The sequence below is a fragment of the Amphiprion ocellaris genome, chromosome 12, assembly GCF_022539595.1.
Source record: "Amphiprion ocellaris isolate individual 3 ecotype Okinawa chromosome 12, ASM2253959v1, whole genome shotgun sequence".
NCBI lineage: Eukaryota > Metazoa > Chordata > Actinopteri > Pomacentridae > Amphiprion > Amphiprion ocellaris.
The window spans coordinates 27,575,496-27,600,129 of NC_072777.1; the positions used below are offsets into that span (position 1 = coordinate 27,575,496).

General features: G+C 39.3%; 2 protein-coding genes across 8 annotated transcripts in view; both read right to left on the reverse strand.

Annotated features, from left to right (window-relative positions):
• LOC111566433 (gastrula zinc finger protein XlCGF57.1-like) overlaps positions 1-1,436 on the reverse strand; it is a 10,512-nt gene extending 9,076 nt beyond the window's left edge. For 4 of the 7 annotated variants that reach the window (XM_035946722.2, XM_035946720.2, XM_055016038.1 and 1 more), the window contains exon 1: positions 918-1,436. In XM_035946722.2, coding sequence (XP_035802615.2) covers positions 918-1,116 — 199 coding nt within the window. In that variant the 5' untranslated portion in view covers positions 1,117-1,436. The remainder of the gene's footprint in view (positions 1-917) is intronic. The other 3 variants (XM_055016039.1, XM_035946723.2, XM_023267017.3) reach the window with 1 other exon arrangement.
• Positions 1,437-4,003: 2,567 nt separating this feature from the next.
• apobb.1 (apolipoprotein Bb, tandem duplicate 1) lies at positions 4,004-23,813 on the reverse strand. The gene is made up of 30 exons (XM_023267016.3): positions 23,701-23,813; positions 22,539-22,752; positions 20,321-20,350; positions 20,077-20,189; positions 19,792-19,937; positions 19,562-19,709; positions 19,284-19,436; positions 18,464-18,588; positions 18,262-18,347; positions 17,724-18,168; positions 17,483-17,597; positions 16,477-16,623; positions 16,181-16,392; positions 15,906-16,101; positions 15,647-15,814; positions 15,356-15,559; positions 15,095-15,262; positions 14,797-15,002; positions 14,351-14,533; positions 14,129-14,259; positions 13,825-14,035; positions 13,564-13,736; positions 12,978-13,135; positions 12,776-12,885; positions 12,317-12,690; positions 5,979-11,999; positions 5,777-5,888; positions 5,658-5,675; positions 5,345-5,531; positions 4,004-5,248 (listed from the first exon to the last, which is right to left on the reverse strand). Exons 2-30 carry the CDS (start codon positions 22,591-22,593, stop codon positions 4,253-4,255), a joined length of 11,391 nt encoding a protein of 3,796 aa, XP_023122784.2. The 5' UTR covers positions 22,594-22,752; positions 23,701-23,813; the 3' UTR covers positions 4,004-4,252.
• Between the last annotated feature and the right edge of the window lie 821 nt (positions 23,814-24,634).

The window sequence follows — 24,634 nt, forward strand, 5'->3', positions numbered from 1 at the left end:
AAAGCCTGTCTTTTTAAGTGTGAACTGTTGTTTGAGACAATTTTTTTTAAAAAAAGAAAAAAAAAGGCATTTTCCCCTAATTTAAGTTGAAGTAGTTCTCTTTTTTTGCAGACAATGTTCACATTTGGAAAGCCTTGGTCCATTTGAGAATGCATCCAATGGGGCATCACAATAAAATTAGGCATGATGTGTTAATTCCACGACAGAAGATATGCGATGTTACCTAAAATTAGTTTAACAGCCCAGTGAGCCCACATATATTGGTATCGGTTGATATCGGAATCGGAAATTAAGACTTGGACAATATCGGCTATCAGTCTTTGGCAAAAAGCCAAAATCAGACATCCTTAGTAAAAAGCATTATACATGTATCACCTTGTGCACAAAACCAGAGTGTAGCTTAGGTTGAGATAATTAACTTGGTGGGTGGTGATCCTCGTGCATGGGACAAGATAGGTTTAAAAAAATTATATATTCATTTAAATTTGGAAAAAAAGCACAAAACCTTTCACCACATTTCACTCAAAAAAATCTGATAGGTTTGCAACGATTTTGTCAGACGGCTTTTCCCTCTGTTATCGATCAGACACACTGGCCATGGTGTCTAGGTTAATCAAAACCATAATAGCTAGAGTTGCTTTTGCCAGAACATCCAAACGCCACATATCCAGAGGTTACTGTCTCACACTGCAACAGCTCAGGTATTGTTAGCTCTGTAAGTTAGCCTCCATCGCTAACCTGTCTGGTGTACGTTTGAGCACTAGAGATTAGATGCATTTATGATATTTCTTTCTGGAAAATTAACTGCAGGCGCCCTGTGACGCTATAAAGAAATGTTACGTAAAGCCCCGCTAGGACCCTACATGAGCAGTATTCATTTGTTAGGTCGTTACTACCCAAGTAATAGCTTTACATACCTATTCGGAGTAACTTTATCTCGGGTTTCCAGGTGATGTCCAACAGTGTGCGCTGCCGAGCGAGCTCCTCCTCGTACCGGAGGACAGTTTTTTCAAAGACTTGAAATATTTCCTCAGCAGCAGCCGTCAGTCGCCCGTTGATAAAGTCCCTCAAACACTGAGCTGAAGACATTGTTCCTTCGCCGACTGAAATATCCATTTGTGCTACGGCTACACAACTGACTTCCAGCGAATTCCACAAATTCACAAAGCTAACATTGCTAGCTTTTTATCCAGTTCTTCTCCACCATCATTCTTCTTCTTCTGCAGCTGATGCTACTGATTCGTCTTCTTCTACGGTCGAGGCTGCTGAGGCTGCTGCGGCTGCTGCTTCTTCTTCTTCTTCTGCTGCTGCTGCTGCTGCTGCTGCTTCTTCTTCTTCTTCTTCTTCTTCTTCTTCTTCTTCTTCTTCTTCTTCTTCTTCTTCTTCTTCTTCTTCTTCTTCTTCTTCTTCTTCTTCTTCTTCTTCTTCTTCTTCTTCTTCTTCTTCTTCTGCTGCTGCTTCTTCTTCTTCTTCCTGTTTAATGGCGAATCACCACTGTTCGAAGCTGCACCGCCACCAACTGTTAAACTATATTGTTCTTAAATTCTCGCTATTGAAGCAATGTTTGGTACTTAAGTTTTTTGTTTTTTTGTTTTTTTAAATATTAGTCGTTATGCAAGATACAAACAAAACAGGTACCGTACAAATATACAGAGTATTTCTTTCAATGGCTCATATTTAAAAGGAAAGAACGTGAACATAGCAAAGAGCATAGAAAGAAAAACATTAGAAAAAAAAAATAATAGAATCAAAATACAGGGCATTTTAAGATATAAAAACAGTTATAGGCAATTCTCAAATGTTTAGATCTTCAAAAAAGGAGAGAAGTTTGTATGCGTGTTTGTTTTTAACCAGACATAATGATTTATGAAAAAGTACCAACTCATTCCTCCAGTGAATAAAATTAGGGATAGATTTAAAGAAACGACATTTGTGAATATACTGCTTAGTTAGTAAAAGTATGTTATTAATCCCATAGTTTATAAATTCGTTATTTGTTAAAATACCAAACATGACATCATTTATAGAAAGTTTGTCAAAATGAATCCCTTGAGATCGAAGCCAATACTGTAAATCAAGCCAAAATACTTGTATTACTTCACACTTGAACAATAAATGATCTAGATCTTCATCCTCCCTCACACAGAATACACATTTACCAACCTCCATTTTGAATCTTCGTTTTAAATGTTTGGTACTTAAGTTAGGGTGACCAAACGTCCTGTTTTCCCAGTCCATGTCCTGTTTTCACGTCCTGTCTTGGCCGCCCTGGTTGTTTTTTCATATATAAAGTGATGAAAATGTCCTGGTTTTCATTGTTTTGCCAAAGATCAGCTCTACAGTTAAATATAGATGGGCAAACAAGGAGGACGAGGAAGAAAACAAGTAAGTTAAGTTTGTGAGAGCTATTTTTGCTAAAGTTGGATTGCTAATATAGCAGAGGTATGTTTTTTTTTAGCTATTATTTAATTAATTATTTATTTATTTAATTATTCTAATACAGAAGAGACATTACTTCTATCATTATTTCAATCGTTATTTTTGAAACTTGCCATAATAAAACTTGAGTAGCCTCTGAGAAGCCTATCTGAATATGTGTCTTTGGTTATAGATAGTATTTGGTAATATAACAATTTTCTATCCATACAGAGGAGGCATCTTTGAGTAAACTTCGAGTATCATTTGAGTATCTCATTGCCAGGCCGAGTTTTCTGGTTTTTGGTAATCAAAATATGGTCACCTTAACGTAAGTGAAGAAATTCAGAAAATATATATATATCCAGAGAAACAGTGTTTTCATGTCCGTGGGTCCAAACCGCGTATGTTAGAGTTGTACAGCTGTTGTTGTCTTGTATTTAATTTGACACCATGAAAAAAAGCCGTGATCCACGGTTTGTAAAGTGATTGTAGCCCTCAAATGTTCAGTTTAAATGCTGAGATGGACAGTTGAATTTTCTGTATCCCAGTCTTTATTGTTTTGATCAGGCATTCTGGTCTCATGTTCTGTCCTGCTTGCTGCTACTGCAAATCTACCTGTTTCTTGTCTGGATCTACTTTTGCCCAAACAATCCACAGCCTCATTTTGCTGGATGCCCACATGCACGTAAGCTAAAGTTTGCATGGTTCCTGTCTGTATTTTGATGAGGTATGCTTGAAATTATCGAGGGCTGACTTTGAGTCTAAGCAGGAATCACAAAGGTTTGATTTCCACTATCCAAGACTTCAGAAGTGCCTTTTTCTTATTCTTACTTGTCTTTATTTCTGTGCTTGATATTGATTAGTAATACTCCGTTCCTGTCCTGTCTGATGTACCTGCTATATTTCTTAGTGTCTTCCTGTCACTCTGATTTATACTTATGATGAGGTCATCTCTACACAATTTATCCTTTATCTCTTTGCAAATTAATGTGTTTCAGCTTTTGAAGCACACTTTCAGACCTCAAATGTCTGCACCAAGTGTATCCCTAGCTTAAGAAATATTTTAATTATATGAAGTCTAATTGCGTGATTTTTTTAAAATACCACATTTGAAACATTAAAACATTTGGAGAGAAGTAGAATCACTCTTTTAACAGAAAGAGGCCTCCAACAGAACCATGCTCGGAAGGATGGCCATCTCCCTCAACCAGCTACGGTAAGGGTAAGTACCCAAAGTGGTCTTAAGTAGAAATATGCTTTTCAATGGCATGTGCATCTTTTTAAAAAAATTTTTAAAATAAACTCAACTACTATATTGACAGACTGCTGACTAGTTAATTGTGAGCATGCATGTTTGTTGGCTGTCAGCTGTCATCTTTGTGAGGGAATCAGAGTGAATCAGATGACTGCTAATTATTCAGATTCTCACTTCTTTCAAAGTTAAAGATTAATCCTTTAAATACACTTTGTGGTATTCATGCAAGCTGGGTAACACTAGAATAACCTGCCTTGTGTAGTTAAGAGTTGTTCTCATTTTTCTAAAGTTTGGATGTAAATTTCAATCAAAAAACACCATGACACCATGGACTGTATTAATGGACTTTATTGATGCTTTGCACACTCTTTGCTGGAAGGTGAATTTCAGTAAAATGTTACATGTTCAATGTTTGTACACAATAAACCATCTAAATTAAAATGATATAACAGGTGTTTCTTTTAAATGCATTGCTATAAATACTGTTAAAGAGCTAAACGTCCATACTGTTTCCAAGCATGTGTTCTGAACAGGTGGTAGTGTTTCATATGGACTTAGGCTTCAGTCTGTGAGGGCTCCTCACTGTTGGAAGAGGAATGGAAGGTCAATCTCAAGCTTTCCATCTGTCACTTTCATGTAGGCTTCAGCTTGCTGTGAAGCTTGTTGCAGAAAACCATAAACAGCTTCATTGAACTGGGATATTACAGAGATCAAGCTGTCTATAACATGCTCACATTGTCTGCTCAGATTCATTGTACTAATTTCGGGGAATAGCTCAGCTGTTTCCATAATGACTGTTACAAGGCTACGATAGAACTCATTGATCTTGATAAACACTGCATCTAAATAGTCAGACTTGATGGAGTCAACAAACTCTTGAGTTTTCTCAACAATTGCCTTCAGGGTCTCACCAATCTTCTCTAGCATTGTGTCAAGACTTTCCATATTTTTTACAAAGTCCACCAGTTCAGCAGAGATTTGTTTGAAAGCTGACTTGACCTGATCAATGATCTGGCCTCCACTGATTGCATCACCAACTGGCATGCGCACTTTCACATTGCTGATGCTCTCAACAAAAGAGTTGTAGTAAACCTCCATATTTTCATAGATAAATTGGAGGGTTGCATCAAGCATAGCAGCAATGCTGCTGGTCAACTGCTTTAGGACTTCAGGGAGAGTGGTGAGCTCATCAGACCCAGGCAGTTTAAACTTGGTCTCCCTTAAAACTTTGATGACAGCATCCAGGAAGACCTGAACAGTTTTCTGATACTGGACAATGATGTTCCTGAAGAAAATTGACAGCTGGCTCAATTGATCATCGTAAGTGATTGCAACATTATAGGCATCGTTGAATTGTTTAGTGACAAAGTCTTTCACTGCCTCCACGCCATCTGTGATGTGGTACTTATCAGCAAATGCAGTGAATGTGGAGAAGATGGAGGGGAGTTTCATCTTGAGCTCAGAGAGCATTGCTTTGGGTGCCTCCATATTGTAGTTAATCTGCATGCTCATCTTATCAGCATCCTTAGGAGATGATCTAACAACCAAGATGTCGACATCAACGTCTGGGGTAGACTAGACGAAGGAAAAAAAAGAGATAATTTTAGCTATATTTTGATTACTGAATGTAATTTTGCATCATCTCAGAAAGGTCACGCTAGTGATACTCACAGGATAGCGGCCATAGAATCTTGCACTCATCTGAGATGGGACTCTACCACTGAACTGAAGGCCTAGAAAGCCAGTGGATGGAGTAGATACTGAGGCACTGGTACCATCTCTGCGTGCAGCATAACGAAGGTTCACATCAGTGAAAGTAGGACTGATGATGTCCACATTCAGTGTATGGGCAGAGGAACTGGAGGAAAAAGAGAGTATTTCAAATGAAAAACTGCGATTGCTTCTCAACATGTCATTTAACACAAAGGAATTTGATTTATGCATAATAAGATATGAACATGCACAAGAAATATTGACTATTTACCTATCGTCAGCTTGGCTCCTAAAATGTGAAGAGAAAGAGTTAATTGCTGTAAGATGTGAATATTAGGAGCAACTGTTTAACATACTGTAAAACACAGAAGAGAAAACAGAAAATATTACCCAAAAGCCTGAGTGATGACATGGTTGATATCCATAGTCAGGTCAGCATGTGTCAGGACAGCCTTGTTATTCACGCTGAAAATGTCATTCTCAAAGTTTGTAGTAGTAGAAGCTGAAAGAAATTATTTTGTGAGATTTGATGCTCAACAGTGCTTGCAACATAAACCAGAAAGTAATGTTTAGGGGATTTTCATCAACTCACCATCCATGTCGTATTCCAAGATGACAATAGGACAGGTAGCAGACGACTTATAGATGACTTTGAAGACAGGAACACTGCCCTCCACCTCCACGACCATGTTTGTGGCGTACACCGGGCTGGCAAACTTAGCATTAGTAGAGATCTTCTGTTTGGCAGCTGTCACTTCAGCAACAGTCTTCTCAAAGATAGTGAAGTCACCCAGGTTGGTTGGCTGAGACATGTCAATCTCGACATCAGCAGTCAAGGAAGAGGTTGGTGCGAAGTCAATAGTAGCCTGGACAATATGTTTTCCCTTGGTATTGAAATTGAACATGTTTGCCTCGTTGTTGCCAGTATACTTCAGCACTGCATACACACGGCTCAGGGAGGCTTCAATTTCCAGATTCTCATTTACATCCATGCCAATGACTTTGGTTGTACCGGAGTTAAGCTTGGCATCAGCAGTAACCTTGGAAGTGGAACGAAGGCCATCACTATTCAGGTACAGATTTGCCTCATTGTCCAGGACTCCCAAAACTTGATAGTCTTCAAACACTGTGCCATCCATGTTTCCTCTGGTGGATGACTCCATGGAAACATACTCAAAAGTTCCCTCCATCTTCAGATTGTGATTTACCTCAGCCTTTCCAGCAGCCGTGATCATAGGGATGTTGAAATCACCCTTCACATTAAAGCTGGAGACAGCATTTGCTTTGGTTTTGGTGTCTGCAACCAGATTTTGGTTTACTTCCATGTTGAATACTGGCAGTGCGATCTTTGCAACAGTAGCCACAGACATGTCAGTTTCCCAAGTGTCAGTGCTCACGCTGATGGTGCTGTCATGAGTGCCTTCAATGTGAGGATTTTCAAGGGACAGGGAATTGGCCAGTTTGATTCCTCTCTTGGTGGTCAGACTGGTGGTGCCATCAAGTTTGGCTTTTAGAGGCTCAAACACAGAGGCAGTGGTGGCTCCAAGACGTACATTAAGATCATCTTCAGCATCCATCTCAGCATTGACATTCAGATTAATAATGGCAGACTTGAAAGACAGCTCTGTAATCACGTTGCCCATAGAGGGAATCTGGACAAGACCCATCATATCAACGAGTGGGGCAGAACGGCTTTTCTTGTAAACAGTCTTGGCATGCACATCAACGGTCTGCTCAGTGGTAGTTAAAATGTTCTCCATTCCAATCTGCTCATACAAGTTCAGATCACTGATAGCTGGAGTATGGAAGTCAACAAAAGGCAGGTCAATCTCAGGAATGCTGATAGGGTATTTCAGAAAGTCCAAATTGGCTTCACTGTCCATGGCAACAAAGATGCCAGCTTCATTGACATTATTGTCAAGAGTGAAATTGCAGAACGTTTTGTACTGGTTTAGGCGAGCCAGGATGACTGTGTTTATCTGTTGGCTGTAAGGACTGAAGTTGGCTGAGTAATCATTCTGCAGATCAATCTTAGCAGTCAGAGATTCAAAAATGTTGACCTTGGCATTTGCCTTGTTTTGGAATTCAGAGATAAACTCAATTGGGCGTCCTGTGATGGTGATTGCATTGGACAGGACTCCGCTGACTGCACCAGACACTTCTGTGTCATGGTTTGCTTTCAGTTCAACCTTCATATCAGGAAGGCTGACAAGTCCATTTGCCACAAGAAGGCTGTTCTTGATTAAGGGTGCTTCTGCTTCATTGCGGACATTAAACTTGAAGTAGCTAAAGGTGCCAAGTTCCGCACCAATAAGCTGTTTCATCTTCAGGATGCTAGAGTCTGTGTCACCAGAGAAAGTTAGGGTGGAAATGCTGGGGGTGAATGACAAATGCAGTTTGCTGTTGTGGTTGCCAGTATGGTCATTAATCTTTCCATTGCATGAATTGTCAGCTGTTAGAGTGAGGGTGTTGCCATCTTGACGAGCTACTGACTTCTGGGTCATTGTGGCCTCACTTTTGACATTGGCAAATGGAAGGTCCACGACATGATTGTAAGTTGTTTCAAGAGAGGCAGACATTCCTCCTACCATACCAATATAGGCTGTGTTCATGAAGTTAGCAGTGTAAGGTGCAGTTGTAACCTTAACTGTAGTTTTGGCTTGGGCTTGAGCTGATAGGCCATAGATTGTTACAGATCCCTGATGTTCAACTCCAACACTTTCATGGTTAAACTTCAAAGTTTCTGCAAGGACAATACGACTCCTTTTTGCGATTGCAATGCGGCCAGTGGACTCAAGTTTGTAGTTGAGAATTTCGAAACTTGGAGATGTGCCCTGGGAGGCGAAAAAGCCCGTGAACTGAGGTGTCGTTTCTTTCTCAGTGGAGTTCTGAAGCTCTGCAGTTGTCTTGAGGGTGTAGATGGGAGTGTGGAATCTCATCTCGCCATAGAGTTTACCAAAGGATGGGACCATGATCTCACTTGGAATGCTTGGAAGTTTGATCTCAGGAACCTGAAGAGACTTTACAAGCTTTTCTACAGGAACTTGTGGAATGGTAGGGAATGAGAACTCAGGAAGAGTGATTTCAGGGATTGTAATTTCAGGCATGGAAGGAAGATAGCCCAAAGTCAGTTCTCCAAAGAAGGCATCCACATCATACATATTGATCTCAAAGTTTACAATAAAATCAATGAGCTCAATTATTTTCTGTTTGATATCATCAACGGAAACTGTGGTGGCTTTCACAGTGTAGCCCAGGATGGTGAACTCAGGGATGTCAAACTGTGTTGGGATTTCAAACTCTTGCAGCTTATCCATGGTAAACGTCATGGAAGGCACAACAAGATCTGTAAAAGGAATGGTGAAGGATGGCATGATGATTTCAGCTCTCTTAAGTTCAGTAAGGAGCCCTGTCATGATCTGCTGAATCTCGCTGGTGATTTTTTGGTCAGATACCACACTCTTCATTATCTCAACATTAAGCATGATTATGTCACTGAGGAATGACATTGCCCTTCTGTAGTATTTTGACACACATTCCAGATAGGAGGAAATTTCAGCTTTGATATCCAAATTTGTAGTTTCCTCTTTTAGGAATTGAGCAAGTGCCTTGAAGTTATCAAACACAACCTGGCTGCTGATATCCTTTACAGATTTAATCATTTCTGCAACTTTGATTTCTCTCAGGCGTTCCATAAAGCTGCGAACAGAGGACAAAATCAGGTTGACAAAATCTCTTGTTGCCTGAAGTTTCTGGGGAATTTCGAGAGTCCTGATCATCTCATTCACGTAAGTTGTGTACTCAGCAATAACTTGATTGGTATAATCCACAAAGTCATTATATTCCAGTGACTTTAGTTTTTGCACAGTGGTTTCAATATACATGTTCAGATGTTGAATTATATCCTTAACCTCAGTTATTTTCAAGTAGTTGATAGCATCCTGGAAGATTTGCATAAGTTTAGAAGGAATGTCTGCATCTTTCACCATTTTGAATCCAGCACTGATGGTTTCCTCAATCCTGTACTGTTTAATGAGCTCCACAGCCTTCTCCAAGACAGCCTGAATCTTTTTATCAAACTCAAACTTTACAATAAACTCTCTCATCTTGGCATAGAATGCATTGATTGTATCAACAATGTTGAGACTCTTAATGATTTCCAGTGTATTGTCTATTGCTTCACTGAGAATCTTTGTAGGCATCCGACTGACAAAATGCCTAATGGAATGCTTAATTTCATATGAAATGAATTTCACCAAATCAACAATAAAATCTGCCAAGTCAAATCTCTCAATCACTTCTCTAAAAAAATTCATGTAATCCTTCAGATTATCCTTGATTCCATACTTAGCATCAATGTCATACAGGAATGCAATACTGCTGTCCTTTAGTTTGTCCAGGTCAATCTCATCAACCATGTCTCTTATGGTGTCAATCACATACACAAGCGTACTCTTGATGTCAAACTCCTCGTTAATGGCATTCAGCATGTCCCGGATCTGCTGAGCAAAGCCCTCTGGGAAGTTGCCACTAAGAATAGTCTCCATCATACTAACAAAGTCCTGGAGGTACACAGTGAGATCAGCCAGAAGCTTCTCAACTGTAATTTTCAAGTTTCTCAAAGAGGCTTCCACATCTTCTATGGAGATGGCATAGTTTTGGGTAAAATCAGTGAAATACTGTTTCAGGTGAATTGCCTTGTCTTCAATATTCATTTGAGCAACAAAGTCACTGATCTGCTCGGGAAGAGCCTCAAGTTTAGCCCTGACCTCATCATTGTTGATGTAGTCTTGCAGTGCCTCTGCTAAACGCACAACAAATCCTTTGATGTTTTCCAAGAAGGCAGGCAGATTTTCAATCAGAGGGAGATGAATTATATGGTAGTCTCTGTTCTTGTCATACTTTAAGAAGCCAGAGATGGCAAACTCCTGGTTGTCTGCAGAGACTGAGTTGATGATGTTTGTTAAGATGGTACCAGAAGCCTCAATTCCAGTTCCCTCAGCAGTGTTGTAAATACTTATGTCTTGATTAAAGGCATGCTCATTCAATTTAGACTTCATTCTAAAACTGGTCTTCTGCTCTTGGAGTGACAAAACAGTGTCCATCTTGTTATCAACTGTGGTCTCAAGAGACAAACCGTTATTCAGCTGCTGGTTCACTGATGCTCTGCATTCATGTGAGCTGGCAAAAGCCAGAGGTTGTGCTTTCACAAGGAACTTGCCATAGAGCTGGGCACTGTGCTTTCCATACACGGTCATGTCTCCATCAGCATTGAAGATGGCGTCAAGGTTGAAATCGAAAGGAACAATGCTGCAACGGATGGTGTGGTCAAAGCGCACTGGCTGTGAGTTGAAGCGGGCGTCATTGCTGATCCTAGCTGCCAGACCGATAACTTCGAGTTCAGTGTTGTGGCTCATATGAGTCCCAAAGAGTTTTCCAGTGGTGCTGCACTTTGCGTTGGCGCTCATATCAGCATAACTGACCTGATAGGTGTGCTTGATCTCTTCCTCACCATAGATGGCCTTCAGGCTTCCAGTCAGGTCCATCTTGTAAAGCTCTGCCTGCAGTTGAGCCTCATTAATGAAGTTGGCATTCAGAAGTTTGAGGTTATTGTTAACATTTGCAGAGGCAGTGTAGGGTTTCAGGTCAAAGGTGACATCATGAGTGTAAGAGGCATACTCACTTGCAGTGGCTTCAGCCTTTGAGGTGAAGTCAAGGCTAGAAAGAGTAATGATCAGAGTGTTGGCATTGTCAACCTTCATATCACTCACTGCTGCCTTGTTGTTAATGGACAGAGAGGCCCTTGTAGAATCAAGCCCAGCATCAAAGGTGTTCTCAAAGGACAGGGGGCTCTGGAGGGTAGTTGTTCCACTTGTGGTCAAACCATCCTTGTTCATTTTCAGAGAAGCCTTGTGAGTAGCCTCATTCTCAAGAATCTTGACACTGGCATCACTGTTGACAGCCAGACCATTGACATCAAGAGAAGCAGTCAGCAGAGAGTAAACACGGTTGTCAGAGTGGTCTGCATTTGTTTCCATCTTCATGGTCATTTCACTGGCACCAGCAGATGCTTCAGCGTGGTTGCGGATCTTCATACCAAAAGCAAAGGCATTTGCATCACATTTCAGTGACAGCTTGCTGTCTTTGAAGGAAAGGTCAGCAACATGAGTGAAGGTGTCTTCAAAGGCATTAGTGTTAGACACAGCGGAGAATTCACCATTGAGAAGTGTTGCAGCAATTGTGTTGTGGACCTTAACAAAGGTGGAGTCTAACTGAACAGTAGAATCAAGCTTTGCTTCTGGTCTGAATGGGAAGATGTTGAATGACTGGGTTGAAGTGGTCTTGCCATAGATGGGTCCAGCTGCAAACTTCCCCTCAAAGTTGTTGTCTGCAGACATTTCTTCTGTGTTGATTCCAAACATGCCATTGTGCTCTAGGACGACATTGAGACCAAATGGGCTTTTGGCTTCCATCTTGCTGCTAGATTTCAAATTGATTTTATCTGTGATGGTTGCATCCTCAGTGATACTAAAAGTGGCTTCAATGAATTTATGGGCCAAAGAGCTTTTCAGCTGTGCTTTGATGGAATCAGTGGTGGCCAACATCCCAGAGCCTAAATATGAAAAGAAAGGGAAAACAACATTTATAACCAGTAACTTCAAAGTATGATTCCTTTGCAGCAAACTTTGGAGATTAATTTGCCTGTATACTGTATACCTATATACAGCAGAAATATACTAATAATTCTGTGTAGTTTGGGTTTAGAAATTACCTCAACATTGTAACAGAAATTACATCACATTGTTTCACATGAGTGATAATAGAAAACTGTGACTGAAAATTGTACCACCAAGAGAGAACTACACATGGTGTTAAGTGTATGTGAAGGATTATGATGCTGCAAAAAGTTCATTAATTATTTTCACTAACCTTCCATCTTCACGGAGAGGATCTCAATTGGGGAGGTTCCTGTCACATCAAACTTAGCTGAGTAGCTGGGTGTTTCCACAACATCTTTGCCAACAGCCATTGAAGCCTCCATGTCATATAGATTGCTTTTCATCACAGTTGAAACCTCAGCTTTTCCAAAGCGAGGAATGGACAGAGTGAAGCTCTCGGGAACAATAAACTCTGGGATGGGAATTTCCATGGAGACGATTTCCAGTCCAAACTGGGGTAGAGACAGGCTGGGAGTGGTCAAAGCTGGTGGGAATTTAAGATCTTCTGTTGACTTTCCTCCAAGTGGGAGAGGGATAAGAATTGTGATGCGATCATCATTGAAGTAGTAGACACCTTTGGCCTCACTGTGAAAAAGACAAAAATACAATACATGATTTGGGCAATTGTTTAGAAAATTTTGCCACTTACCGTTGAAATCTTCACACTTACGTGTTCAGGAACAGTGTATCTGGCAGGGAAATCTCAGGCATGTCAGGCACTCTGAAGTTCTGAATGTAAGGATAATCAGCACCATACTTCTCCATGTAATTGTTTGCTGCCTAAAAACAGAAAAGTGGTGTTTTATGCAGAGTTTACTTTTTTTTTTTTTTTTTTACCAAGAAAATCTCAGAAACTGAGCAAACATTTATACCTCCACAAATTTCTTGAAGATATGACGGACTTTCATGTCTGTCTGACCCACTTGCATGTCAAGAAAATCGTTGCCGTACGTCTCAACAAAATCAGTGAAAATGATGGTTGTTTTAGTGTTCATGTCAGACTTGACATCAACCTCAATCTTGCTGCCATCTGAAACAATAGAGGAAGCCAAAGTGAATGCAAAGACATGAGGAAATATTTCTCTAAACCCCAGGTTGGATATGAACCAGGAGGAAATTTATTCTACAGTTAAATTTTGCATTTTCTCTCAGACAACATAGCAGGTTTCATCATTGCACTGTATCCTGCCCATGGCTAGCAGTACTAATCAGCATTTTCATTCTGTCTCACTAACTGTCCCGTCAGACTGAATTGACATTAAATGGTCAACAATGCCATGTGATTGGGCCTCCAAGTGATTGGGCACCAAGTGTAAATCAATACTTTTGCAGTTACATGATATGTTTCTGTATTTGGCATGTGGCCCAAATTTATAGGTGCCTGTCTACAAAACAAATAACAATTAAATTAGCTGCTATGGAAAATTTGGGGAAAAAGTCAGTGGGAAAGGACATTACCATATTTCATATCAATTTCCTGCTCAGATCTCATATCCCAGAACTTGATGTCGCTCTTAACTTCCAGTTCCACCTCTTCATCTCGTTTCATGTTAGCGGTGACAGTGGCATCACCATTGATGGAGGGAACCAGAAGCTGAACTTGCAGTATACCTTCCTTCATGGCCTTCAGACTGAAAGATGAACCAATTAGTCAGCTTACTGTGGCTCAAAGGGGCAACAATAGTGTTATTTAAGGAGGATTTGTAGTTCCTTTCTTACTTGGCACGGCCAACCAGAGAGAGCACAGGGATGTTCTTGTTGATAAAGTCGAGAGAGATGGAGTGAGTGCCTTTGCCCTTGGTGTTTCCATCAACAACACCCAACCTAAGACCAGCCTCCACATCGTAGTCAGGGATCTGGAGGTCAGCTGTGATTGCATTCTTCTTTCTGTTATATTTCATGACTGCTCTGGCTTCAGTGGGATCTGCACCTGTTGTTGACCAACAAAAAGAGCAATGTTAAACAACTCTTATAAAACTTCTTGAAACTGAGGCTGTGGTTTTATGGAAAAAAAAGACATTACCCTCAGCCCTCAGAATAAAGTTCACAGAGTCAACCTTCTGCCGGCCCTCCTCTCCCTCTTTGAGCAGCTCGTATTCAACAGTGGCTGTGTACTCAGTGACTTCACCAGTAGGATGGAACTCCACAGCAAATCTGTTTACATAATTGAATTGATTAGCAAACATTCTTAAGTGATTCATTTTAAAGAGACCTATTTGCTTGTGGTTCAGAGAGTCTTGCTCACTTGCTGTCTCCGGTGAAGGGGAAGTACGGGGCTGTCTCCTGAGAGAAAGCATCAGTGTACTGTAGTTCAGAGCAGTATTTCATTCCAGCAAAGACTGGAGTGCACTCACGAACATCAACCTTGTCCATCACCACTGGAGGGATGGTCTTCACTTCTGACCCGGTCACTGCCACAAGGTTGTTTCTGTATTGTAAATGGAAAGGTATCAAGCAAGGTAAAAATGTAGCTTTGATTTAAATTTAAAAAGACAAAAATTAAACTGAGGAAAAAAAATTAAGCAACACCATGAATCTATACTAGCTTTGTTTACCATTCTCTTCTCATACTTCAAGCTATGGTAATGTTTGCATTACAACCAGGGGTACAAAGTAGCTTCTGTCAGTTTCTTTCTTTACATTTAATTTTGAGACAATTACTTAAGGTCTTCAAGGTATATTTTGGCTTACGTCATTTTGATGAGCTTAGTTGGGCCACTTGGAGCAGGGATGGTCAGTTTAAAGTGACCACTTTTCACAGACAACTTGGCATTGAGACCACTCTCATGGAACATGTTGGTGTGCATTTCTAATCCAGAATTGACATATTCTGGGATGTGGGAGCCAATCCGAGTCATAAATTCAATGCCAGCAGAGGGCATGAAGGTCACTTCGGTCTGCGTGGAAACACAGGAGAAAGGCAGACAGTTATGTTGATGCATTTAAAAAACATTAGAGGGGTCATTTTTATACATTTGTGAATAATTACCATGTCACGAGCAATCTTAAGTCCACCTTTGATACCAGGAGTGAAAGTACCAGACAGTGAAACCCTCAGAGGCACACCAGTGACAGTAGGCAGGAAGAACTCATTGTCCATGAAGATGTAGTGGGCAAAGATTGAGTTGTCAGCCTTAGTCATCAGTGCCTTCATCAGCTGTAGAGAATAAATATGACATTTAAATTGTAAACATGGAGTTTCTAGATTAATGCACTGTTTCCTTGTTATTAACTAACAACGTTTCCTTACATCAGCTGGGAACATCTTAAGCATGCTGTCGATCATCATGGCAGCAGAATAGGCCATCTCCTCCATTTCATTGGTCCTTAGATAACCCAGCTCATTTCCCAAAAGCCTCAGATAAACCATTGCCTCTGGAGATTCAGCAGACTTCAGTTCCCTCACCAGTTTGTTGAAGTTGCGTCCGATCTCCCTCATCAGGTTCTGGGAGGTCTAATTATGGATATGCACAATCTATATAAAATGTTTCCCTGATGGAAAAATTGACTTTCATACATGTAAGCAAATTAATCTTAATACCTGTTTCTTCCTCAGAGAAGGTATCAGGTCTCTCAGGATCTCATTGACTCTCTGGGGCATGTTGTCAGAGACGAAGTACATCGTCTTCAGGGCAGTGTCAGGGAAGAATCCATTCTCTCCAAACAGAGCATCAACTGTTGGCTCAAATCCTTTGCCCTCCATGCCAATCTGCAAAGGTGACACATTTTTTTTACTGTTAACTCACTGGAAAAAAATTGCCTCACTGCAAAGTTTATATGAAATAACTCCAAAAGTGTACCTCCATCATGTCGATGTCAAAGCCAAATGCCTTCAGAGTCATTTCAAGCATGACCTCCTTGGGCAGGTAGCTGGTGTCCTCAAAGATCATGTTGCCCTCCAAGGATCCAATCTTGTAGTTGCGAGAGAACTTGGTGGGATCCATAATGGTTCCGATCTCATTACCCTGCAGGGCATCACGGATCTTCTGTCTCAGTCTGTAGAAAAGGAAAAAACACACTTACACCACTGGTGGAGACACATGCACACCATTTAACAGCGCTGCTCTGCACTTACTCCTGGGTCTCAGGCCCACTTGAGGACAAAATGTTGGTGATGTGGGAGATGACAAAGCTCTTGACTTGTTGGTCCTGCTCACTGGGCAAGGCATTAGCCAGCTGGGTCAGTTCACTTGGGCGGGGGTCCTTCATGAGGACCAGATATGCAGCAATACGTTTTTGCATTGGGCTTGTGCTGTCCAAAAGAGCTTGCATGAACACGTCCCTCACCTGTGACCAAAAGACATCATTAAGATGAGCATAATAGTAGAAATAGTGATGTCAACAATCTGTCAGACTGATTGTTTGACTTGCCTCCTCAGGGACTGGGGTCAGCCTGAACACTTGGATGGCAGCCTGCTGCACAGCTGGAGAAGCTGCAGGTTGGTTCACACATTGCATCACAGCACCTCTGAGTGCAGGACCAGCAGGAATCACAGCTGGAGCCATGTTTCCAATAACCTAGAATATAAAGAAAAAGCATCATCCTCCTCATTCAGCAAAATCTAAACTCAGACTTGCTTTGGGTGGTCATCAAGTGAGGTCAACTTTTACTTTGCCACTGACTGTTTTTAACTTTGAAGGGCCTTTCCTCTACATATATATCATACCATTTGCCATTCAAAATATAATATCTGGTATATGCTTCAATTGATTTAGATTGTACTTCAGGACTCAATTAAATGACCATTTATGCAAATTTGTCAAATAAACAAATTAAAAAACAAACAAGTGCAACCCTGTTAAATTTAAGCTAAATAACCTCCAAATGTTGGATTGCAGTCTTGATGTTCTTGTATTTAGGAGCAGGAGGATATTCCTTTAAAATATTTGATCCTGCCAAAGCCAACACCAGTTTTGGGTATTAACAGTCTTTTAGGGACTGTTGGACAACTTCAATATTTATGCTGAGCACAAAATTGAAGATAATATTGGACAAGTTTTTGTTTTCCCCACAGCAAGGAATTGTGCAGTGTTCCTGCAGCAAAGGGAATAGTGCAAAAATGTTGGAAAATCAGTAGAGAAAGAGAAAAATAAATAAGAACTACACATAAGTACTGCTGATATTGTACAGATTCTTCCATATGTAGAAATTCAGATATTGCATCTTCCGAATGTGGAAAACAATGATATTGCACAGGGTTGTCCTATATGTAGAAAAACATAAGGCTCAGATTGTTTCATGAGTAGAAAATAGAGATAATCAAAAATACTGATATTGCACAGACTCTGCTGTGGATAGAGAATCCTGATAGATCTCGGTTGTAGACAAAAATTCTCTAATTTCTGATATGACTGTCCTGTTGGTTGAGATGCTTACCCTCAGTGTCATGAAAGTGTTATCCTTGTCTCCAGTACAGTCACCCAACTGCGCAGCCATGAACTCAGCAACAGAGAAAATCTCAGGTATTAGTTTTCCTTCCTGTTTGTAAAACCTGTTTTTAAAAAGAAAAAAAAGCTTCAAAATAAAGCCCGTGTAGTTTATTGTACACAAAGGGGAAACACTCCTAGCTAAAGTGTAATTGAGAAATCCTACATAGAATGAAATCTGGTTAACTTACCTCTTGACAACATTGCTCAGGGCATACATGATGGGCTTGCTGGTCTTGTATTTGGCCATCTCCAGCAAGTCATGGATCAGGAGGGCAGAGGGGTTGGACATGATTCCCATCGCGAAAACTGCAGCATCAACCTCGAGCGAGGCAGTGTCGAAGGTCCTCAGGATGTGCATGATGGCGCTGCTGCACTCAGGGGTTCCACACTGAGCCAGAACCTGGTAGGTCAGGACACGGGACACTTCCAGAGCCTCAGGAACGGCAGGAGTCAGAGTCTCGGTCTTCATTCCACGGACCATGGAGACCAGCTTTTGGAAGAGGTGGGCCCTCCTCTCACCGTCGGTCTCGGGCAGAGTGGCCAGTTCTCTCAGGAGATTCAGAGCTGCATCTTTATTCTGGACAACACTCTTGTCCTCAACAGCATCCATGTGAAGCTCCTTCATGATATCACCTATAATACATAAACAGCAAGGTTATTATGAATGAGTGGCAACTTTATTTGGAAACTCCAATCAAAGATATGTAGCTTAAACAAAGGGCTTACTGTGGTCGAAGACTCTGTCGTTGTGGGGAGCAACCTGAACCAGAGTCAGCTCTTGCTTTCCAACGTTGGTAACTCCATACTGTCCCCTGTAGGTGGGAAAAACACGGGTTTACAATACTGTAGATCAGTTGCCCATTATACATCAGTATATACACTTGCATCACAGAGCCTTTTGTAGAGTCTAGTAAAAGGTTTGACTTACTTGTGTGAGAAGGGGATGAGGATGTGGTTCTCAGTGCAGGAGCCAGAGGTCATGTGTTTCTTCTCATTGTCAAACTTGTAGTTGCAGGTTTGGGAGCTTCTGATCAGCTGAGAAAGAGGGTAGTGCTGAAAAGAGACAGAAGATCAGGTTAGCATGGAGGATTCTTTTAAATTATTCAGTTAAAGTTTTCCTTCCCCCTGTAGCTGTTCCCTTCATCTGCTTCTTAAATATTGCTTGCCCAGCTAGATTTTTTTTTTTTTTTTGTTCTGAAAATATTTTGGGAAAGTTTGGCTCCCAGAAAGTTCTTCTTACGAGGCAAAATAAAGTTCTCTAAAGACATCCTAAAAGTGTTCGGCCACTTTGAAGATTTGGAAAAAGTTGCTTTGAGAACATCGTTTGTTAGCGTGTAACAAAGGATGTTCTTGTGATGTTCTCAATAATCATTTCTTGAATTTTTTGTTATCATGTCACATAATCTGATGACCTCGACAACGTTCTCAATATCCTTCGAATGTTCCAACTGGAACATTTTTAAAGCCATAGGAACTTTATTTGAAATGAGAAATATCCTTAAAATGCTTCTTGAACATTAGATTAAAACAGTAGTCAAACTAAACGGTGATGAGGCTATTATAGTTAAAAGTTATTCAGCAATTTCTTTACAACTGCAGCTCAAATTTAGTCCTCTTGCAAACATTAGATACTATATGACACAGCAGTGGTGGCTAATGTTAATTACCCCGTGAAGAGGGCTCTAAATAAATTCTGGTGTTTTGTCCAAAACTTTCCAGTTGTATACCATGTCTGTGGGGTATCTTACCATGCCAGAGATAAGTGCCAGAGGGCTGGTGTGATCTCTAATTGGGTTAAACTTGTCACATCTGGACAGATCTCTCTCCAGGCTAATGTCAGTTGCAATGTCCTCTCTGGCATTGATGGTGTAGTAGGTCTTGCACTTGCCGTGGATAGTGGGCTAAAATGAAGATGTTAAAGCTGATTAGTGGAAATAAATACATACATGTGGTGTATCTTATCAAACTCCTTTTTGTAAATACCATATAATATGGCTCGAAGGTACTATTAAGTAAACCTATGCACCATTCTCTTGTTCTTCTTTTCTTCCACCAGAGGCACAGCCAGGGCGGAGACGATACCCCTCTTAAAGTTCAGGACAGTTGTTGTCTCACCATCCTCGGGGTACAGTTTCACATCGTATTCACCCTCAACCACGACCTTCAGAGGATACCTGAAAGAAAATGAGTATTTCAGTTAATTTTAAGTGTGCACCCGACATAAATATAGTTGTTTTTGGAATGTCAGTGCCATACCTCTCCATTTCAGCAGCAAAGGCGTCGGAGCTGGGTGCAGGACCGAACACAGGGTTACCCTCTGCGTCCACGTCGACCACCTCGTTCAGCTGGCAGCCAGCGGTGCGGATGATGAAGCTACACGTCTGAGGCACTTCGATTTCAACCTGTGAGAGACGATAAATGTTATTTCTTTCTTTTACTCATTTAGATACATGAGATGCAAAGATGAAATCTCATGATTATTGTGAAATATGAGCACTACAAGTTTTTTATTTTTTTTCTCCGAAGTATGGTTTCTCGTACCTTGCAAGAAGCCTTGGGTCCATTCTTGAGCGTTGAGGCTCCGTTGACAGCATTCAGAGATTCGGCTTCATACTGGTATTCGTATTTGTGCAGGATCTTGTACCTTTGGGCCACTACAACAGAGAGATGAGAGTAAATTATCATCTAATCAATCCCATATAATTATTGTAAATATGAACACTGGATGTAAATGCTAAAATTAAATTTTTTAAGGTGAGGATGAGCACAGAAAGTGGTAACTTACGCAGGCAGGTAGGCTGATCGTCTTGGGCAACTGTTCAGAAAAAAAGAGATATTTAGTTTACAGTAAATGCAATGCAACTGGAAAAACATCTGGCAAATAAAGTAAAATGTACTTTAACTAAACTTATCCAAAGGCGCAAGGTGATGATTATTATCGTAGCTTGGGTAATGTCAACTTCAGATAAATTCATACATGCTCTAAATTTTTTATCAATCGCCTTTACATGCGTTTAAAGAAATTCAGTCGAAATTTACAGAATTTGCATTGAAACGGTGGTGAAGCTACAAAGTAAAGTGTTTCATGTATTAGAAAGAATAGTTAAAATTATGTTAACTTTGCAAATTAATTTTAACAGCTCTTTGTGCAAAAAAAAAATAGAATTTTCTTCAAAATTATATTTTAGGTTTATTTGCAAGGACACATTTTTATTGTTGCTTTACATTTTGACATTAGACATGGTCACAGACTGCTTTTGTATAGATTTTTGTCATTCAATAATAAAAAAAGTGGGGTTTTTTTGTTTTGTATTTTTTTTTTTTTTTTTTTTTTTTACAGTGTGTGCAATTTTGGCATTTAACTCCTGGCAATATGCAGACATTTAAAGAAATTTAGTACAATGTAGAAAATATGCAGTGAATCAATTGGCTGTCTCTGGTGAAGCTTGAAGATACACAGACAATTTCATTTAGTAGATAGAGAGGAAATACTAGTAAAATTACAGAAAATTTATTTTAGCAGTTTTTTCCTAAAAAAAAATAAATAAATGTCCTTAAAGCAAATAAATTTTTGGGATTGATGGCAGCTACAGTTTTTTTTTTTTTTATTATTGTGATCCTATCCTATTATCCTATTCCTACACACCTGTACAATAGTCAGTATTCCTATGGACATGTACAGTATTTTTTTTTGCACCATGAACAGCATTCTCTACTTTTTGCACTGCATCATGCAATTATCATTTGCACTACTGTGTTTTTATATTCCTTTCTAGCTGTAAATTTCTGTATATATTGTGTAATATTTAATTTTATTGTTACTATTTTTATTTTCCTCCCTGTTACTCTTTCTATAGTTCCTTTATTATTTCTTTTATTATTCTCTTCCATATTCCTAGTGTGACACCAACATCTGAAACCAAATTCCTTGCATGTTGTGTACGTACTTGGCCATTAAAGGTGATTCTGATTCTGATACTGATTCTGGGTTATTTTACATTAGACATGGTCACACGCTTTTTTAATTTTATAGATATTTTTGTGTGTTTCAGAAATACAAAAAACCCCAAATTAACAAAAAAACATAAAAATGTCCATTTCACATAATTTTTATAGTGTGTGTTATTTTGTCATATAACTCCTAGCAATATACAGTACAAGACTACAAGAAATTCAGTACAGTTTACAAAATATGCAGTGAAACAGTGGACTACCACTGATCCAGCTAGAAGACAGTCAAAAAATATTTTTTTCTGTAAAGAAAATATCGATTTTAAGGTTATTTGCAGTTACAGATTTGTTATAGTTGTTTTACATTAGACTTGGCCACAGATTATTTTAATTTTATTGATATTTTTGTGTATTTCAAAAAGGCAAAAACATAAATACAAATAAATCTGTCAATAAAAAAGGAAAAAATATAGATTTTTTGTCTTTTTTTTCATCGTGTGTAATTTTGTCATTTAGCTACTGGTAACATGCAATGCAGCTCTTTAAAGAAATTCAGTTCAATTTACTAATATTTACAGTGAAACAGTGGACTGTCACTGGTAAAGAAAAAAATCCCAAACAATTCAATCTATTAGATAGAGAGGAAATATCTGTAAAATTATAATAAATTTTATAGATGTCTTTCAGCAGTTTCTTTTGCCAAAAATGTTAATTTTCTTAAAAAATGGAAATTTTGAGGTTATTTGCAGTTCCGGGTATTTGATGTCATTTTATATTAGACATGGTCACAGACCTTTTTTGGGTTATTTTCTTGATATTGTTGTGTATTTCAAAACTACAAAAAAAACTAATTATTTTGCAAAGTGTGCAATTTTAGCTTTTAACTGCTAACAATGTGCAGTACAGGCCTTTAAAGAAATTTAGGACATTTTACAAAATATGCAGTAAAACAGTGGTGAAGTTAGACCAATAATAACCCCCCAAAACCGTTACAGTGTTGAATCAGTTTTGAAAGAATTTTTTTCATAGCAAAGACTTTAAGAACTACTCACAAGTCAAGGCAGATGTGCTGAGGAGCAGCAAAAGGCAGAGCTTTGAGTCCCCCATGATGGGCTCGTTGAAGCTCTCTCCTTTGGGGTTGGCGAGTACTCGGATGAGACTGATTTCGCAGCCTCAGCTTGAAGCTTTTATACCCTCAGCTGGGCTCGGTGGAAAGACTGGGAGGCACAGACAGAGCTTCAAATGCTCAAAGTCCACCCCACCCTCCTGTGTGGAGGGACAAAGGCAAAAGGTTTGCAAAGATACTTAAGGATCAAGAACAGGCTTACAACACTGATAAATTGTGTCAAAAATGTCTTCTTCTCCCTGTGTTAAAGATGCATTTTATGGAAATGATTGTAGGATCATGGATAAGATATGCTGACTTATTAAAGAACTTCCTGCCAAATTTTCTGCTTTTATAATATTTCCCTACTTCTGATTTAAATCATTTGGAACTGCGCCGATTTTACTCGCTGCAGTCACAGCTAGGCCTGTTTCTTGTGTTGCTCTTTACATAATTGGTTAATAAGCCATTCATTTCCAAAGAATGACCATATTTTTGTGATTTACTGTTGGGTTTGCCTAAAGGGGCTTGTGTTGACTTTAAGATCAGGGTTAAAAAAACAAAACTTCACGGTTCACTGGATCCACAGATGGAGCCAACAAGAAGATGAAATTTAAAGCAAATGGTTAATACTCTTGAACTTCTGCTGGTAAAATATGAAATCAATCAGCTCCAGTCTGAATTGGGTCACAGATAGACATTCAGCAGTGAACACTGAGTGATCAAAGCATGCTCCCAACACAAAGTCCCTCCAGATGTGAAAAAAGATGATAAACTTATCAGCTACTTTATCCACTGATAATATTGACCAAGAAACAAACCAGCACCTCACGGTAAAGTTTCTTCTGTTATGTAAATGCTGGATTAGTACTTTAGTGTTGGTTTGGTCTTTTTTCATTGCTGTTTTTTTTTTTTTTTTTAAGTTTTTAGTTTTTACAGTTTTGAAAGAATTGAAAAAATATATTTCAAAGTGTTGGACAGTTATGATCAGTTTTACATAAATTTAATGTACATTTATGGAACTCCACACACTTGGACTATACTCATTGTTTTAAATGAGATTTTTGCTATTTTTTTGCAGTAAAAATAATCAGAGTTTCAGTACTTACAGTGCAGTAGCTCTAAAAAGAGTGAGATGCTTGCTGTTGTGCTGCCACGACCCAAAATGAAAACACAGAAAACATTTGCCAAACTTTGATTTAGTCAAAATAATGAACTTTGTTCTACAAACATTCAAAGGTTCAAGCAGAACTTGATTTGCTGTTTGAATTGGAACTGCAGTTCAGTGTGTGACAGGCACATGCAATGAATAAATAAAAGAGCGATAACCATGGATTAGCTTTTATGAGTTTCATTATTATTCATTATTATTCATGATTATAAGTTTCATTATTACAATGCAAAATTTGACAGAACACACAGTCTTTAAATGGTGTTTTTTGGTTCTTCTGCACACTGATCACAGAACTACATCTGAACATTGTGTAATGGCCTGTTGCAATATATTCCAATCAGTACTTTTTTAAAAGTTTGTTAGATACTGACAGTGTTTGCACTGACAGACATGTACACAGATAGAGTCCAAAGGGGGCTTCAGCCTCTGAGCACTTTGTATTTCTTTAACACTTTAGACATTTAGCTGGCCCTGTCAAAGCTTTGGATATTTGAATAAATATAGATGATTTGTTTCTAAAGCCTGTCCTACTTACAGTATTCCTTATGTTAATTAAAATGCTGTTACATGCTTTCTGTACAGAGTCTTTATTACTTAGATTTAGCCTTCAGACCTCACTGCTGTTGCGCAGCATTCAGACAAGATCAATGTATTTGCAAAATCTCAGTGATCTTTGACTATCAAGGAAGCGATGACACCATTAGGCAACACAAACACACTTGAAATATATGATGACTGCCACATGACAAATAAAAGTTATTTAAGATTATTCATTCAGTTGGTCAGCAGGGCTAGAAATGTGAAATGTTCACTTCAAGGCTTCTCAGTCACTTTATTAGTATTCAAAATAGATGACTTAATACGCTATG

Bases quoted from the DNA above. Each gene is read 5' to 3' on its own strand.
- apobb.1 (XM_023267016.3), bottom strand. From the start codon at position 22,593: ATGGGGGACTCAAAGCTCTGCCTTTTGCTGCTCCTCAGCACATCTGCC. The intron at 15,815-15,905 runs GTACACTTTTGG...TCACCTTTGCAG, and splicing joins TTGACATCGACATGATGGAG to ATTGGCATGGAGGGCAAAGG. The intron at 15,560-15,646 runs GTATTAAGATTA...ATCCATAATTAG, and splicing joins CTTCTCTGAGGAAGAAACAG to ACCTCCCAGAACCTGATGAG.